At 37.0% G+C, this 23040-nt stretch overlaps 1 protein-coding gene across 1 annotated transcript; it reads right to left on the reverse strand.

Moving 5' to 3' along the window:
- Positions 1–1620: 1620 nt before the first annotated feature.
- On the reverse strand, positions 1621–22620 carry Steap2 (STEAP2 metalloreductase). Its single transcript, XM_027956117.2, has 5 exons — positions 22584–22620; positions 10383–10907; positions 7083–7610; positions 4148–4312; positions 1621–1988 (listed from the first exon to the last, which is right to left on the reverse strand). Exons 2-5 carry the CDS (start codon positions 10872–10874, stop codon positions 1701–1703), a joined length of 1473 nt encoding a protein of 490 aa, XP_027811918.1. The 5' UTR covers positions 10875–10907; positions 22584–22620; the 3' UTR covers positions 1621–1700.
- Positions 22621–23040: the final 420 nt, after the last annotated feature.

A 23040-nucleotide genomic window follows, 5' to 3' on the forward strand; every position in this document is an offset into this window, starting at 1 on the left:
TATCCAATTTTTCAGGGATTTTTTTTTTTAATTCTGCAAGATTTCAGTAATTTCATTATCACTGCTGTGGTCCTCTCTCTGCTTGAGTCTTCACTGCAGAGGTGGGTATATGCACTATCGGGGGTCTCCAGGCTCACACTCCAGGCCAGGTAAATAACTATGGACTTACTTGCAAGCAATAATAAATTTACAATTGGCAGATTTTCATACATCTTTTGATGCACACGACCTACTCTAAAGAATGCTGCTGCCTTTATACAAGAGAGAAGGTATCTAGGCTGGCATCATGAATGTAATGTGTGGGGATGGAGCAGGGGCTGTAGAGCCTTGTGATTAAAGCCTGGCTTCTGGAACATGTCTGCCTGGACTTGAATGCTTACTGAGCCTCTGTGTGACCTTGGGAAAATAACTTTTCTATCCTTCAGTTATGTAAAATGAAGATAACTGTCTTTCTCACATGTTTTTGAGCTTAATGTTTGTAAGCATTAAGTGGGGTAATACAACCATGCCTAGTACTTAAAATCCTAGAATGAGCATCAGTAATATCCCCTATCACAGAGAGTGGTGATAACTAAGGTACAACAGCAAAGCTCATCTGAGAAATAACTACTTGTATGTAATATGTACACTTTTTTTTTTTTTTCTTTTTGGTACTGGGCATTGAACACAGGGGCACTTTACCACTGAGCTTCATCCCCAGCTTTTTTTATTTTTAGACAGGGTCACTGCTAAGTTGCTTAGGTCCTCACTGAGTTGCTGAGGCTGAATTTGAACTTGCAATCCTCCTGCCTTGTCCTCCCAAGTCACTGGAATTATAGATGAGCATCACCATACATATCTAAACCTGTACTTTTGCTCTAAGAATAATATCCAATTTCCAGGATAGATACTATTATTTATATGTGTATATACATAATATATATATGTGTATATACATCAGTTTTGGAGGCCAAATAGTTCTGAGTCCTTTCCCTGTTCAATTTAATTAAGATGAAAATTAAACTGCTCTGTAACATGATAAAAAATAAAATCTTTCTTGAGTTGTGTTTTATCAGTTGTATTTCATGTCTACAGTGCATTTTAAATATAATTTCAAGTTTGTCTTTTTAATTTGTGTTTGTTTAATTAAACACATTGCTTCATACAATTAATTACAATCTTCAACTCGTATCTTATGAGAGAAGTATATGGATGTTACCATGTACCATTACCTAGATATTAACATAATTGTCCTTTTCTAATAATGTATAATTATACAATTTTGTTTATTAAATTGGATAATAATTAAAGCCTTACTTAAGCTTCAGAAAAAAGCATATCCATTGAATCATATTAAAGCTTCAGATTCTGCTGGTTTGCATATTGTTTTAACATATATTTATATTATTAATTATATATATATATATATTGCCTGATTATGAAATATAGATAAAACAACAATAGTGTTACAGTTATGCAAAACAAAACAAAACATACCTACATTTCAACAATATGTTGACTACAAAAATTCATATTGGCAAAATAGGACATTTGTGAAAGCTAACTTGGAGAAAATTCTATTACTAATTCAATTGAAATATCACTTAACAGATTTTCAAACCATAGTTATTTGACAGCACATGTACAACCAAACACAGAGGAAGTCATAAAAATAATGATGTGAGTAACACTTGATATGGCGGGGTGAGCACCATTTATCATCACATTACTGTAACCCTCTCTGGGGAAAGATGAGGAATTGTTCCTCCAGTGCCTTCTTCTAGAAATTGGCTCTTTTCCCAGCCCTTTTTAATTCTTTTTAGCTTTCTGCTTATACATGGAAGAAATAATACAATTTTACCCAGAATTACAATTGAGGGCAAAACGAGAGCAAGAACAAAGTTTGGTGGTGTGTAAAACCTGTAGTACTCTTCTTCAAAAGCTCGTTTCCATCCATAAATTAAGACATGGAAAGTACTTATGAGCAGAGCAACATATCCAAGTGTAGACTTGGGATAGAAGAAGAAGAAGAAAAAAAAACAATAAGATAACAAATATTCAAACTCATGAATTAACCTATCCAGATATACCATGATTATATCTTGATAAAACTATTTTGTCTTTTTAAATTACTGAACTACTCTTTGTCCTCTCCGAATTAAACAACCTTCAACACTTTCATATTTTATACATTACATGCTTACTATTTACATGCACACCTTATTTTACATAAATAGGGCCAAAATCAATACATTATTTTAATAGTCTATTGTATCAAGAACATGTTCATGTAATTAAAAATGAAAACAGGACATTTGGGGGGGGGGGGCTGGAGAGTGGGGGTTGGGGGGTGTTACTGAGGCTTGAACCTAGGAGTTCTTTATCACTAAACTACATACTCAGCCCTTTCAATTTTTTATTTTGAAATAGAGTTTTGCTAAATTGCTTAGGGCTTCACTAAGTGACTGAAGCTGGCCTAGAACTTTGAATTCTCCTGTCTCAGCCTCCCAAGTCTCTGGGATTACAGGTATGTGCCACAGTGCCAAATTGGATGTTAATATTATTTGATTGAATGATGTACATAATTTATTTAATAATTCTTTTTTGTTGCTCATTTACTCCATTTCCAACATTCTTCAACTATAAATAATATAACTTTAGGTCATTTTCTATATTTAGGCTTATTTCCTTAAGAATGATTTCTACTAGTGTCATTATTAGTCAAAACACTTTACTTTTCCTTAAGAATACTGATACACAATGCTAAACTCTTATTTATAAAGGTTATCCACATTCCCACCAGCTATGTATATTTGTATGTATTACACACACACACACACACACACACTTGAATACATGGAACATAAATGATAAAGAGTACACATACATATTATATACATACTAGTTAGTAGGAAAATATGAAAAATCTTATAATATTTATATGTAAATAGAAATACCAATTCAAACGTTAGCTTTATTGACCATAGTGAATGTAATTATTAAGAGTACTGTAGTTAGGCAGTTTATAGGTTAAATTCTAAAAGATCAGCATTCTTCAGTTCCCTAAATTAGTATGTATAAGATTGCTTACTTTGAGAAATGGTTTGTTACATAAAAGTAATATTAAATCAGTATAATGATGTAATGTCTGACTTCACCAGGAAAATATCAACTCTGGCAGGCAGAATGTTTGCAATTACTCATCTAAATTTATGATAATATGCACCTGTCTAGCATAAAAGGTGGGCCTTTAATCAGAGGGTCTTCTATTTCTTTTCATGTATGATTAACCAAAATTGGGAAAGTTTTCACATTCTCTTCAGAAAGGAAAGATGAATTTAGACAAAGGTTATGTTCTTAATTTGAATATAGTTTTTTTACATGACTTTAAGAATAAAGTTCAAATATATTGGCAGAGAAACAAAATTTACTTTGTTTTATAGCACTTTTTTTATAGCACTGATCCAAATATTGTGCTATAAACCATTTGTATGCAACCAGTACAGATTTTGTGATCCTATATGTAGAGTTTAAATTTGGCTTATAAATTTTTAAAATATGCAAATTCATTATATAGATGTTACTGGAAAAGAAGAATGGTTTTTTAAAGAACACAATGGTATTTTAAAATTCCTCTACAAATACTCTTATACATTAGTATATGAAGATATGTTAAATACATATACTAACTAGATTCACAGGGTTGTTTGCTTGTCATAATCCATTAACCTGGTTACCTAATTTGACATATTTCTTTAAAATATTTAGACTTACTTTCTCCATACTTGTATTCAAATTAATAAGATTTTTTCCCCAGAAACATCAAGATGACTCAAAATATAATTTTTCATTCATTTGGTTAATAATAAATTGACTTTTAGCACTAAATGTGATCTATTTTCTTCCACTTTCATTTTTTTCTTTCCTAATAAAGTAACCTTTATCCTTCACATAGGGGACAGTGCTATCAAAGTCTTCTAGTACAAGGATTTACTGGTTTTTCACTTATTAAATCAGAGTGGTGCTAACTGGATTCTAGCATTATGAATTAGATGCATGAATATAACCCCAAAAGCACTCTTTTAATAAGAAGTATATTTAAAATTCAAATTTGCTTAACAATGAAATTCTATGCTGCCCAATCCCTAACAAACAAAACTTCACATACCTGAATAAAACTGAATTCCCTCCAGTTTAAAGCACTGCTTACAGAAGGGATGGAAGTGACAGCCAGGAGGGAAAGCAAGCCAAGGCTCATTATGCCAAAGGAGATATACATTTCAATTCTCCAAACCTCTTCCTCATTCCAAGAGTTTTCAATATTTGCATGAACCTAACAAGAAAACAAACGTGAATTTCCTTTTTTTTTTTTTTGGTAGTACATTAACTGATTCAACATTGAGTTTACTCTTGGCTTAAGAACCAGGTCATATACGGACACACTTACGTTGTATTATTTCCATTTAACAAACCACTTGGAAAACCTATTACTGTTTGGTATTGTTCCTGGTGTAAGGGAAAAGGAAGGGGATGTTAAACAAAAACAGGACTCACACTTTCTCCTCCTTGCACATGTGCAAGCCAAAGGTGGCAAACAACTGCCACCACGTGTGCAGGGCATGTCTGTTACTGGGACTCTGGGATCCAAGACTATGAAATGCCCCCTGGTTGCTTCCCCCAGGAACACAAAAGAAGTACTGGCAGTTAGACTTAATTCAGAGGGACTCTTACAAGTTCGTTTATAGTTGTTTGAGTATTTTATGTACATTCTGGCCTTCGTTTAACATAGAATTCAGGCAGGGAATTTCTAAACTACTTTTGCATCTTCATTCCCTACATGCATATCTGTGTTTGTCCATCTATTTCTTCTTATCTTTCTTGCCTAGGAAAATAGGATTTCCTGAGGATACAGCTCTATGAAGCTGAAATATTTATTCACTTGAATCACCTCATTAATATAATTTTCAAAATCTAAATGCCTCATGCATATACAGTATTTTTCCAAACATCTTTCCCTTACATTGATAATTAATGTATAATCAAGTCAGACATAACTATGAATTTGTGGTAATTTGCATAGAAACTGCTTTTAGAATTATCTATTTATTCTCAAACAATATAATTAGAACATAAATCAGAGGTTTAAAGATAAGCTGCAGTTTTGACTTAAATATCTATTCATGGAAAACACATTCTTACTCAATAGCTTTTTAACTTTGTCTAGTTTTAGTTAACAAAACAGACTTGAAATTAAAAAAAAAAAAAAAAGAAAGGAAAAAAAGGCTAATTCTTAGCCCTGAGTTCCATGAAGCAATCATACCAGAAAAAGGCTCCTAGCATCTTGTTCCATATTCCTACGATACAATAAATGTACCCTGGTACATTGAGAGACTACAACCCAGATCTACCTCCCCTCCCAGTTCATTCTATAAATAAATAAATAAATACACACACACACACACACACACACACACACACACATATATATATATATATATATATATATATATATATATATATTTTTTTTTTTTTTGTACCTGGGATTGAACTCAGGGGCACTCAATCATGAATCTCAGAGGCTCTCAGTCACTGAGCCACACACATTTCCAGCCCTATTTTGTATTTTTTTATTTAGAGACAGGGTCTGAGTTGCTTAGTGCCTTGCCTTCATTGAGGCTGGCTTTGAACTCTTGATCCTCCTGCCTCAGCATCACCCCTGCCCCATCTGCTGGGATTACAGGCGTGAGTCACCACGCCTGGCACACAAATAGACTTTTTGAGCATATACTGTGTCCAGGCAGAATTCTGGGAATCAGCCATACATTACAAAACAACAAGGGACAAAGATTTCCCCCTCTCATGAACTCACATTCTGATGGGAGAAAGCAGACAACAGAAAATATAACAAACAATGAAAACAAAAAGTGTGTTATGGGGTGGTAAGTGCTACTGGAAAAAGAAACTTAGAACAGGGTTAAGAGGGCCTGTGAGTACTGTGCCTGGGTTGGAGGCAAGTGGCGGAACTTAAAGAGTGTCCACTGTAGGCCTCATTGAGTTAAGAGCTGAGCAAAAATTTGAAGGAGGTGAGGAAGCTGGATGAGCAGATATCAAAGCTTTAGTATTCAGTTAAGAGAAGTGGTACTTTCAGAGAGCAGATAGCTTGAAGGACATCCATCTACTAACTCAGACAATTATTTTAGGTTCTATTGTTGAAACAAGCTGAAGTAGTAGATGCTATATACTCGGACTATGATGTCTTGGTTTCTTATAAAATATAAATGCTTTTACACATTTGTTTTGGTGCAGTGATCTTGGCTTTCTTTGAGAAATGCTACACCAAATAGCTTCAGTGAAATCCCTCATTTTACATTTGTGGAATGGAAATTAGTGAGATCAGTCAACCTCATCATCAAGTTTCTCCAGTGAAGGTCTCCCTGTGATTTTCTGGGAGAGCTAAGTGCTAGAAAAGCTTCACCAAAGGAACTAGTATATTTTTCTTCTCTTTGACAACAAGAACCAACAAGACATTGTTAACAATGTCTCCTTTTTTACTGTATCAGAAATCTCAAAGGCAAAACAGAAGCTACATAGACATTCTTAGCCAGCAGAGGTACATACTACTTTTTTTCTCCTGATCTGAGTTTCTATTTTGTTTTGTATATTTACTGGTTCTAATTTCATTGTACAAGTTTACCATGAGTTGCATTATTTTGTGGACCATGGTTGATTATAAAACATTAAAATAATTAATGTTATTTTAACATTAACAATGTTATTAACATTGTTAATTGTTCAATGTTAGAAACAGTCTTTACCATCATAACATTAAAAGGGAGGAAAACCCCCCAAATAACCCTCAACTTCCCAGCTTGTATTCTGTAAAGGAGATAGTAGTTGTTTTTACCTGAAATGATTTTGAATGAGTCACATAATTCTTATGCAAAGTAACTATTTAAAGAACAATTCTTTCCCTCCCAAAATATACCAGCAGAATATTTCCATGACAAGGTATATAAAATATTACACTATTTTAAGTCTTATGTTTCACAATTTATATTGATAAAGTTGACTAGCGTCAGATAAATAATAAGCACTTTCAGTACCTGCTGATAAGCCATGTTGAGAAACAAGTATCTTTCTGACCTTCTCATCGGCAAGCAGAGGCTGTAGGCAACATGGACAACAGTGAAGAAATAACTTAGTAATCCGAGTTGTTTCCTGCACTGTAACCAGGTCTCCAGCCAAGGTGGAAATCTCCTATACTTGGTGCCATAGTAAAGCTGATATGCAGCTGCCAGGAGACCTGCTAGGTATACCAGAGACAACAAAGTAATGGCAACTATAGGCAAGGTTTTATTCACAATCTCAATAGGAATCTTGTAAAAGTCACTCTGCTGGTTTCTTGCATATGGATGTATCACATCTCTGACAAAAGAATAAAGAAAGAAAAATGTGGACAAGCTTATGGCTACCACCACTGGCCCCCTCCAGAGAGTAAACAGTCGCAGGGGCAAATTTTCAATCTCCCTGGCTGATGATAATGATCCCAAGTCAACAGGAATGAAATTCAACTGGCGGGCAAGTTCAATAACCTGTTGTCGAGCTTGAATATTGTTGCTGCATATGTAAACCTGCAGGAAAAACAAAAAAACTCATTATTATTATTGGTTTATAAAAGTTGCATTCATCACATGCTCTACTTAATCCATGATGCATCACTTGTAAGGGCTTTGAGCAATGCAAATGATTAAAATTCAGGAGATAAAGCACTGATTAATTTACCAACCTATTATCAATAGATTTTAAATAATGTCATTAAAAACAAACATACACAAAGTCCTTATCACCTATGATAACAAGAAAATAAAGTATAAAAAATCTAGTGGAAACCTGGGATCCACAGAGGGGAGTCCTCAGGGCAAGGGAGGCAGCTGGAAGGAAAGGTGCACTTTTCTAGGACCCTCAGTTTAATAGCAGCAGCATAGTAAAGTGTCCCCTTCAGGCACAGGTGGAATATGAGCTGCTGGCAATCTCTGCTCCTCCCCAGCTCTGTAACTCTTATAGGAAACAGAGTGAGGCTGGCTCTTGATTTTGTGGACAAGATTTAGTTCTGGATTGTAGTGATTCTGCCTCGTAAGTAATTATAAGCACCACCTTTTACAGATATTCAGCAAGAGTGAATGTGGGCATGAACTTTGGATAGTGGCATTTGCAATTAAAACCTCTAAATTATGTTATGATACTGTACAATTTATAAAATTTAGGTTTAGAACACAATTCAGCAAGTATCTCTGAAAAACCATGGATAATCTCAGGTATATTACTTCATTGGTAAGTCTACAAAATGTTTTCTTCTTTAAATAATGATGCTATTCCTGACAAATAAAAATAGTTAATTTAAATAGGAAAGCAACTTACATTTTTTAGGACTAAGATATTATCTCTATAGGAAATGTAATAATAGTATAGGTTGGGGTGAGGTTAGGCTTTCAAATGAACTTAGCTCTCCTAGTACCTCACTGGTACTGTAATGGAGTTAAAAATTCAACAAATATTTGTTGAGCACCAAGTTCATTGCAGGAGTGAGCTACTGTTACTAATGGGTAAGTCATCTCACTTAGGGCTAGAAAAATATTGGTATAAAATCTCCAGTAATGTTTGGGGAAAACAAATTTCTAAATATATCACCAAAGATGTTTGTATAAAGGCTCTGAAATAAGCCACACTGCAACATTTGCATGCTGAGTCTATATACACAATGGTGGCTATGTAGAGCTCTTTGGATCATGAATTTCAGCTTAACATTAGCCAGTTGAATTCTATACCATTACACAAACATTCATGAACTTCTAACATGGAGATCCTTTTATATCAAAGAAATAAGAAAAGCATTCTAAATTAATTCATTTTAGTTGTGACAATGGAGTAAACTTTTTTTTCTCATAAGTGATAAATATTATAATAAATCTAAAAGTATAAACCAAACACTCCAAAAGGGGCACACCCACTATGAAATTACAAATTAAACTATTCCTGTAGCTCATTTTGAATTTAACCATTGTTCCACATTTTTTTCCATTGGAAATTTAAATGGTAACAAATATGAATGAAGGATTAAATTCACGTTTGACTCTCAGGTCCTGGCTCTAATTTGCCTTATGTTTATCCACTGCAAAACTTTGGTGGATATGCAACAAAACAAAAAGGACTAAGAAATAACTTCAAGAAGTTGGGGATGTAGCTCAGTAGTAGAACATGTGCCTAGCATGTTTGAGTGAGTCCCTGAGTTTGATCCCCAGTATTGAAAAAAGAAGTTAAAAAAAAAAAAGAACAGAAAAAAAGAAAGAAAAGGAAATAGCCTCTGGGAAAATATGTATTGTTTTGCTAGTCTTTAAAATAAAGAAAGTAAATGACAGGGCTGGGTTTGTGGCTTAGTGGTAGTGTGTTGCCTGGCACGAGTGAGGCACTGGGTTCGATCCTCAGCACCACATAAGAATAAATAAATAAAAGAAAGGTATTGTATTCATCTGTAATTAAAAAGATACTTAAAAAAGGAAACTGAATTATTATCATGACTCTGATATACACCATATAATGATATAATGCATTTATTTTCTAAGGAATGTTTAACAGCTATCTTTATGGACAAAAATCGTAACATCATTTTATCATATTTAATTTTAACACATAAGCACAACTTTTTCAAAGTACACTATTTTATGTGTTTACTTTTAGAAGTAAAAGTAAAATTCATTCCAGGGGCACCAACAGAACTTGCCATCTGTTTCACTTTCAAGTTGAACTAGATAAAGAACTATCTATCCATAGATGCTTGCTGAAAGTAAACGTAAGAAATCTAGTCTTTACCTGTCCTACACGGGTTGAAATCTACCCTTAAACTGTACTACTTTATATTCTATGAATATTTAAAAATAAAAAAAGTCCTTTAGTCTGAAATACTATTTAAAGGATCATATTGAATAGTATTTTATTCAGAGGTGAAATACTGTGTTACCTAGTAGCTTTTGCCATGGAGGAAGAAGGGGAAGAAGAAGGAAGACAGGGAGGGAAGAGGGAAAGAAGGAAAGAAAAAGACTTGTTTGTTACTGTTTCTGTTTTGGAGGACTCCAGGAGAGAATCAATGCACTGTCACATTATTTATCAGCTAAACTTGCCTTTTCTTTAATTAACTAGTTATGACAGAAATGTCATATTTTTCAGCTTTCCTCATAATTTTTGGAAATAGAAATATGCCTTTATAAGGTCAGGACATTAATCTTAAAATGCTCATACACAGTTTTCAAAATAGTCATTGGAGAATGTCAGAATTTGGTTTTAAAATATCTGCTATTTGTTAACCACCAAATACCAGATAAATAAGAATGAAGTTCAAAATTACATACCTGACGGCTGGCATCCTTAGGTCCTAACTGAAGTGCCCAAGCTGAAACAACATTAAATCCTTTGACAATCAAGGAATCCGGGAATAATGAAGCCAAATATTCAGCATTGGATTCTGGGTATTGGTTTATCCTCATGTTATTGCTCACATCAATCAGGATTTTACCCACAAGCAGATGCCTCAGGTCCCATAGAGAGGTGTAATGTTCTCTATGTATAGCAACAAATATTATATTTGTTTTTGTTAGAGCATCTTCATGATGGGTGACATCTACCACGTGAGGAAAAAATTCAGATGCAAATTTAGGATTTCTACTTCCTATGACCACATGATAGCCACATCTAATAAGCCGAATGGTCAGGGATTTGGCAAAATCCCCACTTCCGATTACACCCACAGTGACCTTTCTTGCATCTTTGATACCACTTATTCCATTAGGCAAAAACGTTTCACTAAGGCTTTTAGGGCTTCCCATCATAGAGATTGATTCCATGATATGGACTCTTTCAGGGTCACCAGGAATATCCTAGGGGAGAGAAAATAAAATGTTCACCAATTACCTAATGCCAAACTTAGAACACTTCTAGACATAGTAATAATGTCAGGCATTTCTAGTGGTAAAATATTTTGGCATGCTGTATAACCTAGAACACAGCAAGATACCATTTGTAAGCTAAAAAAAGGATTTTCTAACATCTTTAATTTTATTTATTTAAGTATTTTTTTTATGTGGTGCTGAGGATCGAACCCAGTGCCTCACATGTGCTAGGCAAGTGCTCTATGACTGAGCTACAAGCCCAGCCACTAAAAAAGGATTTCTAAATGGGGAAATCAACTGGCACACAGCTAATCTGCCAAGTAGGAGTTCTCAAGCTTTGATGTGCATACAAGTTACCTGGGAATCTTGTTAAAATGTGGATTCTGATTTAATAGGTTTGCAGGAGGCGGGGAGACACAAGACTCTGCTTTTCTAATAAAGGTGCTGCTGATCTGTAGACCCCTTCCTGGAGCAGCAAGTTACTGTACCGTACCAGGGGAAAGAGATTGAAGTATCTACTCAGAACTTCTTTACAAAAACATAGTCTAACAAGCACAGTCACTCTGCTTTCAGCAAATCAGACAGCACATCAGACATGCAGCTAGAGGCAAAGAAAACGACCTTGATGCCAAGTAACAACTTAAAAGAGAAGACAGAAAAACCATAACAAACAAACAACCTTTTAAACCAAAATTGTCTAGACTCATTCAGGATGCAGTCTGTAAATTGTTCTATACATTTCATAACTAGTGATTATCATTAAATGAGAGTAAGATAAATCAGTCAATAAACAAACCCTTAGGCTGGGAATGTAGCTTAGTGATAGAGCACTTGCCTAGGGTGAATGAGGCCCTGGGATCAATCACTGTTGATGCCAAAAAGAAGAAAAAACAAAACAAAACAAAAAACTCTGTCATTTAAATAATATCTTAAGAAAAATAGGCATCAAAATACAAAAAAAGGTTTAATTCTATCATTTACCCTATTGAGAAAGATAGCTTCTCTATGAAAAAAGGTTTAATAATGTATTTATGGTCTTAAATTACACAGTACTTAGGAAATATTTTTCTTCCCCTTTTATTCAATGGCTACAAAGACTATGATGGAGTTATTTTTCCTGAAAAAAAATTTTTTTTCCTTCAGTACTGGAGATTGAACCCATTGTGCTCTACCACTGAGCTATGTTTCTAACCCTTTTTAAAATGTTTACTTTAAGACAGCATCTGGCTAAATTGCCCAGGTTGGCCTTGAACTTGTGATCCTCCTGCCTCAGCATCTTAAGTCACTTGGGTTACAGGCACATTCCCCTGCACCTGGCCAAGTTATTTTTTATTATTTGAGTAATATATTAAATGTCTATATTTGTAAGAACTCGCTCAATACAAATCAGATTGCCATGAATCAGTGTCACTGTCGAGTTTGAACGAAAAATATTATTCCATTCTATCCCCATTGCACAATCTCTTTTACATTTGCAGCAGATGTTGATCACTTCAGAGGATTTAATGGATTTTACAGGCAGAGGTGGAATGTTTAAAAAAAAACATGTTTTTTGTTCGTTTTGTTTTCACTAAATGAAATATGAAATTACTGGAGTTAGAAAAATTCAACTTCTTACCCTAGAAATGGGTCACATTCAATGACTACAAATATTAGTAAATTAAACTTTAGAAAAACAATACTAATAGTAATATTACCTAATACTTACATAGCAATATGGTTTCAACTCTGTCTTGTGCTTTATATATTAACAACCTACACAACTACCCTATGATATAGGTGCTAGTGTCATACCCTTGACCACTTACCTACCCCTAATTATTACATTATCTAAGGGTGAAAGGGTTACTAGATTTGGACACTGAAAGCCAAGTTTCCTATATCTGGGTCCTGAGTATATATATGATAGCATCTCCTAAGGTACAAGAATTGCAAAATCTTTTAATCTAATGATGATGACGATCAAAGTCGTCTTCTTTTTTTTTTTGGTATTGAACTCAAGGTCACTCAACCACTGAGCCAAATCCCCAGCCCTATTTTGTATTTTATTTAGAGACAGGGTCTCACTGAGTTGCTTAGCACCTTGCTTTTGCTCTTAACTTGTAATCCTCCTGCCTCAGCCTCCTGAGCCATTGGGATCACAGATGTGGGCCACCATGACCAATGATCAAGGTCTTTTTCAAACTAAACACCAAACAAAAACTAAATAATATCAGTTATCTCTTTATTTTTTTTACAAAAATAGCTCATACCTCTTCTGTAGATCAGAATGTGGAGAGATAAAGAATATACTAGGACCTAATAACATCACCTATGGGTCCCCCATTACACCACACATTTTATACATATTAAGGGGTGACTCTGGTCTAACATGTTTGAACCTTATTCACATAAGAACCTAATGACATGTTCTAACTAGACCCTTTAATAGTGTAGCTATTGCTAGGTGCAGAAATTGGCCTATAAATGAGACTCTTTCATTATGGTGTTAAGAATATGAAAGCATGATTGAGAGAGCACAGGCAAACAACATCTTCAGTGGGTCTGAGATGGATTGTTTATTGCTGGGGCATAAACATATCATGCTTGTGTATGATTTCATGGTTCGTACAGAGTGTTTTCACATATAATATTATTTTATTTAATGCTCAGATGGTGGTAGAATATACAGTACTTCCTTAAAAGATGAGCAAATGGGCTCAAAGATCTTTAGCAGTTTGCCTAAGAGTGAAGTTTGTAGTGACACAGTAAGGATTCTAACCTATACTCATTCTGAGACTGCAGTGCGAATACTAAATAGGGAATCTTAAAACTGTTTAGCATCTCCAAGTGTCATCCATAACTATGCTTTCTAAGAACAATACTAACTAAATAGCTAAAATATGAATCTTAACCAAGGACAGTTTTAGTACATCCACAGTTACACCTTAGGGATTTTAGATATGAAACATAAAATATGATCAAAATAATTCCCATGTTTTTGGGCTGGAGTTGTGGCTCAGTGGTAGAGCACTTGCTTAACATGTGGTGAGGCCCTGGGTTTGATCCTCAGCACCACATATAAATAAAATAAAAGATCCATTGACAACTAAAAAAATATATTAAAAAATAATTCCCATGTTTTGGATCAAAACCAATGATATGAATGTATTAGTATTACAAAACAGAACATGATTGGTTGCTGTGTAACCAGATAGCAACCCACATATCATCTAGGATACAGTGAAAATACATAATGCTAAAGGGGAAGAAAGAAATGACCAGGAAGTATGTAAATATCCTTCTGGACTCACCTAGACCCAGACTCAGACCCAAGGGCAATCCATCTCCCATGAGCACTGGGTAACTATCTGATATTGATACCGCACAAAAACTCATCAATTTGTAATTTGCTAAGCTAGTATTTTGGATCAGCTGAGCTGAAGTTATTAACATTTGTGTTACCCATGAAAACTAAGGTCAACATTTGTTTAAGAAAGCTTATGTTGTACATTTCCATTGACAAGGAATGAGGCAACTATAATCTCAAGGCGGATCTACCCAACTATGAAGCCACATGAATTTATCCAGGCCAGTGTGTGCTTTGTACATAAGAGATAAAAGGCAAGAGAAGTCATGGTACTCACACTCAAGAAGTTTATGTTCTTATTTGGAAGAGACAGAAAGTACTTGTAATCAAAAGTATAATAAAATCCTCTCATCAGTATATAATTAAGAATTACACTGTATGGTCAGAGTGTACCCTAATATCACGTGGTGTTTGTTGTTCCCTTTACTTCAAGTCATTCTTTCTTGTGTGTGTAAATGGAGTAATAAAATTGTATTTATGAACTAATCTCTAATTCACCCAGAGCTTCCATAAATCCATTTGATAACAGTGCACTTAAAACTAGAAGTAAAGCTACAAGTAATTTTGTGTGTGTGTGTGTGTGTGTGTGTGTGTGTGTGTGAGTGTGTGACGTGATCTTTAAAGTCCTAGGGCACTGGTTGCAATTAAAAATATATATGGAGAGGAGAGAGTAGGAAGTTTTTCATACAATTATGCAACTTAAAGAATTATCCTTCACTTGGAGAGTATGTCTTTATTCTTCTGGGTCAAAATGTCCTTTTTTCATAAAGGGATCCTGATAACAGTTGAGTTGGCAATCCTATGTAGCTCCCTTCCCTCCTTTGTATTTTATGCTCCATAAAAACCAGGTCTGAGGGCTACTCTTCACGGATGTGAGGAAGCTCTAGGTGAAAGTTCTCCTTTAGCTGGAAAGAAAAACCTCTGGGGAGCAGGCAGGCGCTCTGGAGGGAGGCCCCTGCAACTACAGTTACCTGCCTAATAATATACAGAGGGTAGGGGCACACTCTGCAGAAGGAATAGCAAACATCCCAAATTTTCTGTGACTAGATAGTGATTTACTCCTATATCCTTTGGGTTGCATTAAGATAATCCCTAAATTCTCTTGGTATTTGAATAAACAAAACCCAACTGTTTATCTATGACAATAACAAGTTTCTGTAGCGAGAAAGAGTGGTTTTGTTTCGAGGTTTACATTTTTTTTTTTTTTGGAAGTTCTCAACCCCTGCAGAAAACCCCAAAGGCAAAGCTATAATTCTACTTGAAACAGGAATGTGATTTCCTAATGCAGTGGCTCTCCCAGTGGCATCAAATCAAATCAGCATCACCTGGGAACTTGTAGTAATGTGAATTCTCAGGGCCCACCCTGACCTCCTCAGTCAGAGCCCCTGGGGGTGGAGTCTGGCAATCTGTGTTTTAACAAGCCTTCCTTATGACTCCATGCATGTTAAAGTTTCAGAACAACTACCCTAATGTAACACATCCAACCATTATTTGCTGTTTGCCTGAATAACTCAGATTATTAAATCCTTTGCCTCAGCTGAAACTTGGATGACTTGAAAAGCATTTTCCAAAAATTGTGAATGAGAGAGATTTTATGAAAACTATATAGATTTGCTCTTTGAAGTTCTGTTTATAAACTGTTGCGATTGCAAATGACAACATTTCAGTCTTAGATTTAAGTGTCTTGTGTTCATATTTTATAGGAACAACTAAAGAATTTTCAGAAAATACAGTAATGTTATAGTTAAAATCGACTGACCCCAAGCTTTTCTGTATCCCCAAATGACCAGAATTTTAATGAGACAAATTCAAAATAATAAGTAATTTCTAAACTAATTCTTAGGTTTGGCATGTTATTTCAATAAACCTTTATATGGGTAGGATTTTAAAACATTTCTAGGTCCTAAATCACCAAAACAAAATTTTATGTTCATTACATTATAACTACAAGATCTGGAAAGAAGTCCAATTCATGTTAGAAAGATACTCAATTAAAAAAAAAAAGTTCTGATTATATCTAGTTAGTCCAGAAATTTAGTTTAAAATTTCAGTAAAAATTAAATTTAGTAAATTAAAAAAAAATTTCCTATAATAATTTCAGCTAATAAAATTTTGTATCATCTTCGATTAATTAAAACAACATCCCCCCAGTGCCTCATCCATTTTTCTTTTATGTATGGGGAAGAGAAAAATACTGTATGCATCCCTACAACTCACAAGTGTAACTTGCTATCTCTAGTAGAACCATGTTCTCCCTGTGCATACTTGGGATTTCATAACACTGCAATTACCACAGCCATGAGGTATGTCTAAATGAACCTGTGCATAGCATGCCACAGCATGGCTAAAATAACTTCCCATCTGATAACCTCCTTGTAGACAGTACATAGAGATAAGGACACCTATGATTACTGGATAGTAAATACAGTCTTTTCTGTGTTGCAGTAATTGTCTTGCAAATAAACCGTTTAGCATTCTAGCCTCTCTGCAAATTCATTTCCATCATTTCAATGCCTTACCATGTCTCTGGTTACAAATGGTACCAGTACCCACTGACTGCTATCGGCTGTAGGTGTCTCTGATGATTGACATCAATTAGCAATCAGTCTACCACCAAACAGCATAATGATACCCATCCATCCACTCATCAATCCCCACCAACTCATCTATCCAACATCTTATTGAATCCTACCTACAAGGCATTCAGTTCGGGATTGATACTCCAACAACACAAAACAGGCATTAGCTTCCTAGCTATCTAACCAACATAATGAAATTATAAATACTGAAGCATACACAGCAACTTTAACAAAACTTTATTGACGTATAATTTACACATACAATTTCTCCATTTTAGGTACACAGATAAATGACTTTGAGTAAATTTACAGAATGATGCAATCATTTTCATCTCCAGTTAACTGTTACTATTCATATTTTAAGAAAAGTGGCCAAGGGCAAAATCCTCTTTTAAAAAATTATACTTCCCTTAAGATTCTGAAATGCCACTGGCTAGCAAATGTGACCTGAGCTTCTCTGCTTTGGCTTGGTACTTTGGTAGATATGAAAGGGCCCACTGCTTCTGTAGGAAGAAGGATAAACTGCAGTCTTAGAACTGCCTGTCCTCACAGGGTATCAAAGGAGCTATGAAAGCAGTAGATCTCAACCTTAGCTGCACATTGGAATGACCTGGGAGACTGAAAACATAGTGATCCCAGGCTTCGTCCCTCCATGCTGACTATTATTAATTAGTCTGGAGTTCAGCCTGGGCATCAAACTTTTTAAAGAGATCCTCAAGTATAATGCATATACATCTGAAATTGAAAGCAACTCTACTAAAGATTCAGGATTCAACTTAGTACTTATATGCTATTTGGAGACAGCAGGTGTGGCTTTTTGTCTCTCATTTATGACCATTTTCACACTGCTGCTTGTAAGAATGAAAAAGAACACTAGTGGGAACATAACTATTGGTCCTGAATACAGTAAGCTGAAGAATATGTAAGCAGTCCTGTTCCCTTTCCCACTGAAGCAGAAGCAGTACAGAAGATCCACTCACTATTTTGCAATCTTCTCTCTTCTCTGTTCTGGGAAGGGCAATGCCATTCCTTAAAATGTGTCACCCCACCACACAAAATACTTTTGTTTCTGTTGTTTCATAACATTCAAAATCCAGACAGTATCTCTACTTCCTGTCCTGTAAGAGGGTTGTTATGGTTTAGATACAAGCTTTCCCCAAAACCCCATGTGAGAGACAATGCAAGAAAGCTTAGATGTGCAAAGATTGAGTTAGGAGAGCCTTAACCTAATCAGTGCATTAATCCCCCATAGGGATTAACTGGGTGGTAACTGAAGGCAGGCAGGGTGTGGATGGAGGAGGTGAGTCACTGGGGGCATGCCTTTGGGGTACATTTTTTTGTCCACGGTAAGGGGATTCTCTGCTTCCTGGTGGCTATGTCCTGAGCCACTTTCCTCCACGACACTCTTCTGCCATAATCTGTATCACCTTGGGCACAGAGTTATGAAGCCACCTATCTATGGACCCAGACCGTGAAACTGTGAGCACCAAATAAACTTCTCTAAAATTGTTTTAGTAAGGTCTTTTGGTCACAGCAGTGAAAAAGCTGACTAAAATAAGGGGCTCCTCTTCTTAGTTCTCCAGACATCACAGGTCCTACTGACCTTAGCAGACTAGACTTTTCAAGTGGACTGACTTGCTCTGGAACACAGCTTCTCAAAGCTTAATACAAACGTGACTATGGGGAATCTTGCTAAAATGCACAGAGATTGTCTAGGTCTGAGGTGAGGCCGAGTTCTTCATTTCTCACAAACTCCCAGCTGATGCCCATGGTGCTGGTCCATGGTCACACTTTGGCTAACAAAAATCTTAGTCTCTTTATCTTTTCATTTGATGTTATGTACAGGTAAACTAGATTAAATAATAAAGCAATGTCATTTACAGAAGGTTTTGTTTTTATGATGTCTAGGAAATAAACAGTTAAAGGTTTGTGAATCACCTTGATTTTCTTTCTCTGAGTTTGTTTCCTTTGTTAAATGGAAAATAAAGAGGTTGTACTTGACTCCTGTGGTCCTTTCCAACAGTAAACTTCTTTTGATCCTAAGTCTTGAATGAGTATTTGATTTGCTGTATGCATTTAATGCTCGAGAGTGGATTATCAAGATAAGAAAATTCAATTACACTCAGCTACATAACCTGCTAAAGCTTTCAGTTTAGGATTCCTTGACATTCCTTTAGCTGACAGGCAGCTGTTATGCTATGTTAATTTTGAAAAATAGAACTTAATTTGTTTTGTGAAGAAACATCTAGGGCATTAATTATTGGATAACAATAACTCAAAATTGCCCTCAGAGATTTTGATGACATTTGCAATCTGCTGGTTTAGATAAGTTATCAAGAAATGTAATCCTCCAGGGCCACAAGATGAGGTAATATATTCTTTGTAATTCCACATCTGAACTTCTCTTCTTTGTCTCTGTGAAAACACCCTGCTCCTTTGCAGCTCATGGCTTCTCATAATACCCTCTCAAGCTTACTCCTCATCACTGGAGACCATGGCCCCCAGTGCATATACAGTAGGTCTTTGTGATCCAACAACTGCCGTCCCTCTCCAGGATTTCCTCATTCCTGGGGATGAACCATTCAACCTCAGGGCCTCTTATTTCCTTGACTTATGCATCAAAGGCAATGAATCCTTGCCTTCACTCCACCTCAGTCATTCACTTCCTGGTATCTTCAAGCATTATCTCTTAGCCTGCTGATAACCCCAGTTTAAATATTCATACTTATAATTCTAGACAGCAAAATAACTCTGATCTATGTATCTCACATTTCTTTTTTCATTCCCCATCCACCTGTTCCTAGTTAAACCCAGCCTAGAAATTTCATGGTGCATATTAAAAGTCACTCCCTTGAAAAGATCCTTAACTCTTACTCTCCATCATATGTTGAGTATCTGTACCCACATTGGTGAAGACTGCTAAGAAAAAATCATAAAACCAAGTTTCTCACCTTAAATTCATGATTATCAGCTTCACCTACCAAAGGCCTACCCTTTCTGTCTTGGAGACCATCCCTTTTTACTTCCCAAGGGGGTCCGGTTATGACCTTCCTCAGTGACCTCCCAACCATAACACCATTAAAACTAAACTTTTCTCCCACCCAGTCCTGTTTCTATTCACCCCAAATACTATCTCAGTGGATGGTACCATTACTCACCAGTTTCTCAGGTCAGAAATCTGACAGCCACTCTCTACTCCTTGCTTTCCCCAACCCTTGGAATAAAATCCAACCCAACTCCTGTTCTTCAAAATATTTCTTCAATTCCTCTTCACAACATCATTCTAGTCCAGGTGCCTATCATTTCTTACCCAAATTCGTCATAACGCTTTTCTTTCTTCTTCTTTTTTCTAAGATAGGCTCTTGCTATGTTGCTTGAAGTGGTCTTACACTGGTGGGCTCCAGCAATCCTCCCACCTAAGTCTCACAAGAAGCTGGGACTAACGGTGTAGGCCACCCTGCTCAGCTTGCAAACATTTTCTAAAGGGTTAGTCCATCTTCTCCTTTGTCCTTTCCAAACAAACCATTCTCCACGTAGCAGCTGAGTTTTAAAACACACATATAAAATATCTCTCCCTCCTAAAAATCAATGGCTTCTTCAACACACCACCTTCCTGACTATGATCTAAAAGGTCCTGAATGGGCTAGCCTCTTCTTACCTCTCATCCTGAATGACCCCAAATCCCTATTGCCTAGCCACAGCATTCTTTTCTGTAAGTAGAAAAGACCAGTCATTTTCCCATCTTGGGAACCTTGCATATGCTGTTCTGTCTTTACTACAATGATTCACCCCAGATTTTTACCACCTTTTCCTTTTCACCCTTATTAAACTTTCTTTGTAATAATTTTATGTGATTGTTTGTATACAATTTACTATCTCCCTCACCAGGCAATAAAGCAATTTGAGGGCAGAACCATGTTTGTCTTATCCATCAGTTCCTCCATACTGTCTGGCATATAGTAATTAAGCATGCAGTAAATATTCTTTGTTATTGATTGCATCAAAAATTCCAGGGCAAAAAAAAAAAAAAAAATTCCAGGGCCAAAAGAGATGTAATAGGTCTCTAAGTCAGACCTCTCTTTAGGCTGATTTAAGACATGTGGGCCCAAATGGAGTGATATGTCAATGTCTTAGTTACTTTAATGTCATGGTTATGGGCTAAGCAGGGAGTAAAGGCACCTCCACAGCCTAGCTTTTCAAACTGTTGGTGCATCCTCTGTCTCACTACTTTCTTCCTGAAGATTGAACCCAAGGGCACTCTACTATTGAGCTACATTCCCAGTCCTTTTCTTAATTTTTTAAAATTTTATGACAGGGTCTTATTAAATTGCTCAGGCTGGCCTTGAACTTGTGATCCTCCTGTCTTAGCCTTCCAAATACAGGATTACAGGTGCACACTACTGCACCCAGCTCTTTGTCACTCTTGTGTATGAATTATAATATTTTCTTTAAAAAGATGTCTTTATTTGTGCTTTTTTTTTTTCAGTATTAAAACACATTTTATGCTCATTCACCACAAGTACATTTTCCATGACACCAGTACACTAAAAAGTGATTTGGATAGATGTTTAAATTGCTATCCTCCAAAATTAGCTCTATTTATCATTATTGATATTGTCTATTTCCCCACCCCCAACAGACTGCCTAGCTAAGAGGCAGGAACTGCAACATTCCAGTGGCAGCCAGTGTAGTTGCCCTTACATTTCTAAATATTTAGGATGGGCATTTTCCTTTTTCAAATATCCTCTCTCTAGGCTTTGAAGCAACAGAAAAAGAGATGCAGAGTGAAAACAATGTATATACACACATATAGCGTTTGAGAAAGAAGAAAAACAGATCAAGAAAATGAACAAATAAAGGAGGGGAAAGGAGGATAAAGAGTTGCTTTGGAGAGAACTAAAAGGTTCAAAACAGTCTTGTTAAGGGGACTAGATAGAATCTCTTCTAAGCCATGAGGGCGGGGTGGGGGCAGGAGTCTGAATTTTGTTTCTCCCTAAATGATGAGCAATAATTAACCATGGCCTGGAATAAGTTTCTCCATCTAAAAAAACTATCTGCCTGAGGAGTGAAAACTGACACCAATCCTCCACAGGGTGGGGGAGATAATAAATGGAAATCTCCGGACAAAAATTCTCTTTATCTCTCTGCTCTATTTTAAGAGAAAGATTTTTAGGGCATAATTTTCAACAAGTTTTGGCTGAGGCTGAATACAGGGCTCAAAGATAATTTAGGACACTCAAAGAAGCCAATTACTTTCTAACACAAAATGGCCTAAACACACCACAATTACATTACTGGGTAATAAAACGACTCCTAGAAATACCTGTTCGCACAGCAGGGTAGCTTGATCTTCAATGAAATGCGCTGCATCAACCCAAAGTGGCAGGTAGACTATCAGGGAGAGCAAAGTAACCTGCCCGTCCTTTCCCTTTCTGGCACATCCTACCTGGGACGAAGTCTCTGTTGGCCTCCCTTCTCCTGGGCCCAACCTCAAGACTTTCCAGGAGCTCCAGAAAGAGCAAGAGGAGTAGGGAGCGGAATTGGTGGAACAGACCCTTCTTCACGCATCCCACTCCCCTCCTCCAGCTGCCCGGAGATCAGGAACCCCACCAGCTCAGGGCGGATGTCCGCAGAGGGCGCGGGATTCAGGTAGATGTCTGCAGCGCGTGGCGCTGACTGCACCGTGACCCTCAACTCCGCTGCGACCTCCGCTCTGGTTTTCCCCAGCCCGCTCACCTCTGCGCCTTCCGCGCCGGGTAGGGGCTAGCCCAGCGGCTCCCCGGGCGCGGCGCCGGCTTCCCAAGGGCCCGGCCGGGCTCCAGGGCCTACGGACTGTTTCTCCGGCTGGCGGCTGAGGGTGGTTGCCGTGGCGTTCGCGCTCGGGCTGCTTCCCCGCCTCCCGGGCTGGATAGCTTAGAGCCAGGAAAGAGGGAGGGAGGTTCGCCGGAGGCCGACCTCGCAGTGACGCGCCGCTAGGGGCTGCGCGTCCGGAGAGCGCGGAAAACGGAGAGGGCTGGGGGATGCCACTGGAGTAGGAGAGCCAGGCAGCGCGGAGAGAAACCTGGCAGCGCGCAGGGCGCTCGGGAGTGCGTGGGGGCATCTGGGGCGGACTACGTGCATTGAGGGGGAGCAAGCAGAGAGCCAGGGTAACCCGGCTTCGCAGTTTTGCTCCCCCAACTGGGCGCAGCTGAGG

Source organism: Marmota flaviventris, chromosome 1 (assembly GCF_047511675.1).
Source record: "Marmota flaviventris isolate mMarFla1 chromosome 1, mMarFla1.hap1, whole genome shotgun sequence".
In the NCBI taxonomy this organism is placed as follows: Eukaryota; Metazoa; Chordata; class Mammalia; order Rodentia; family Sciuridae; genus Marmota; species Marmota flaviventris.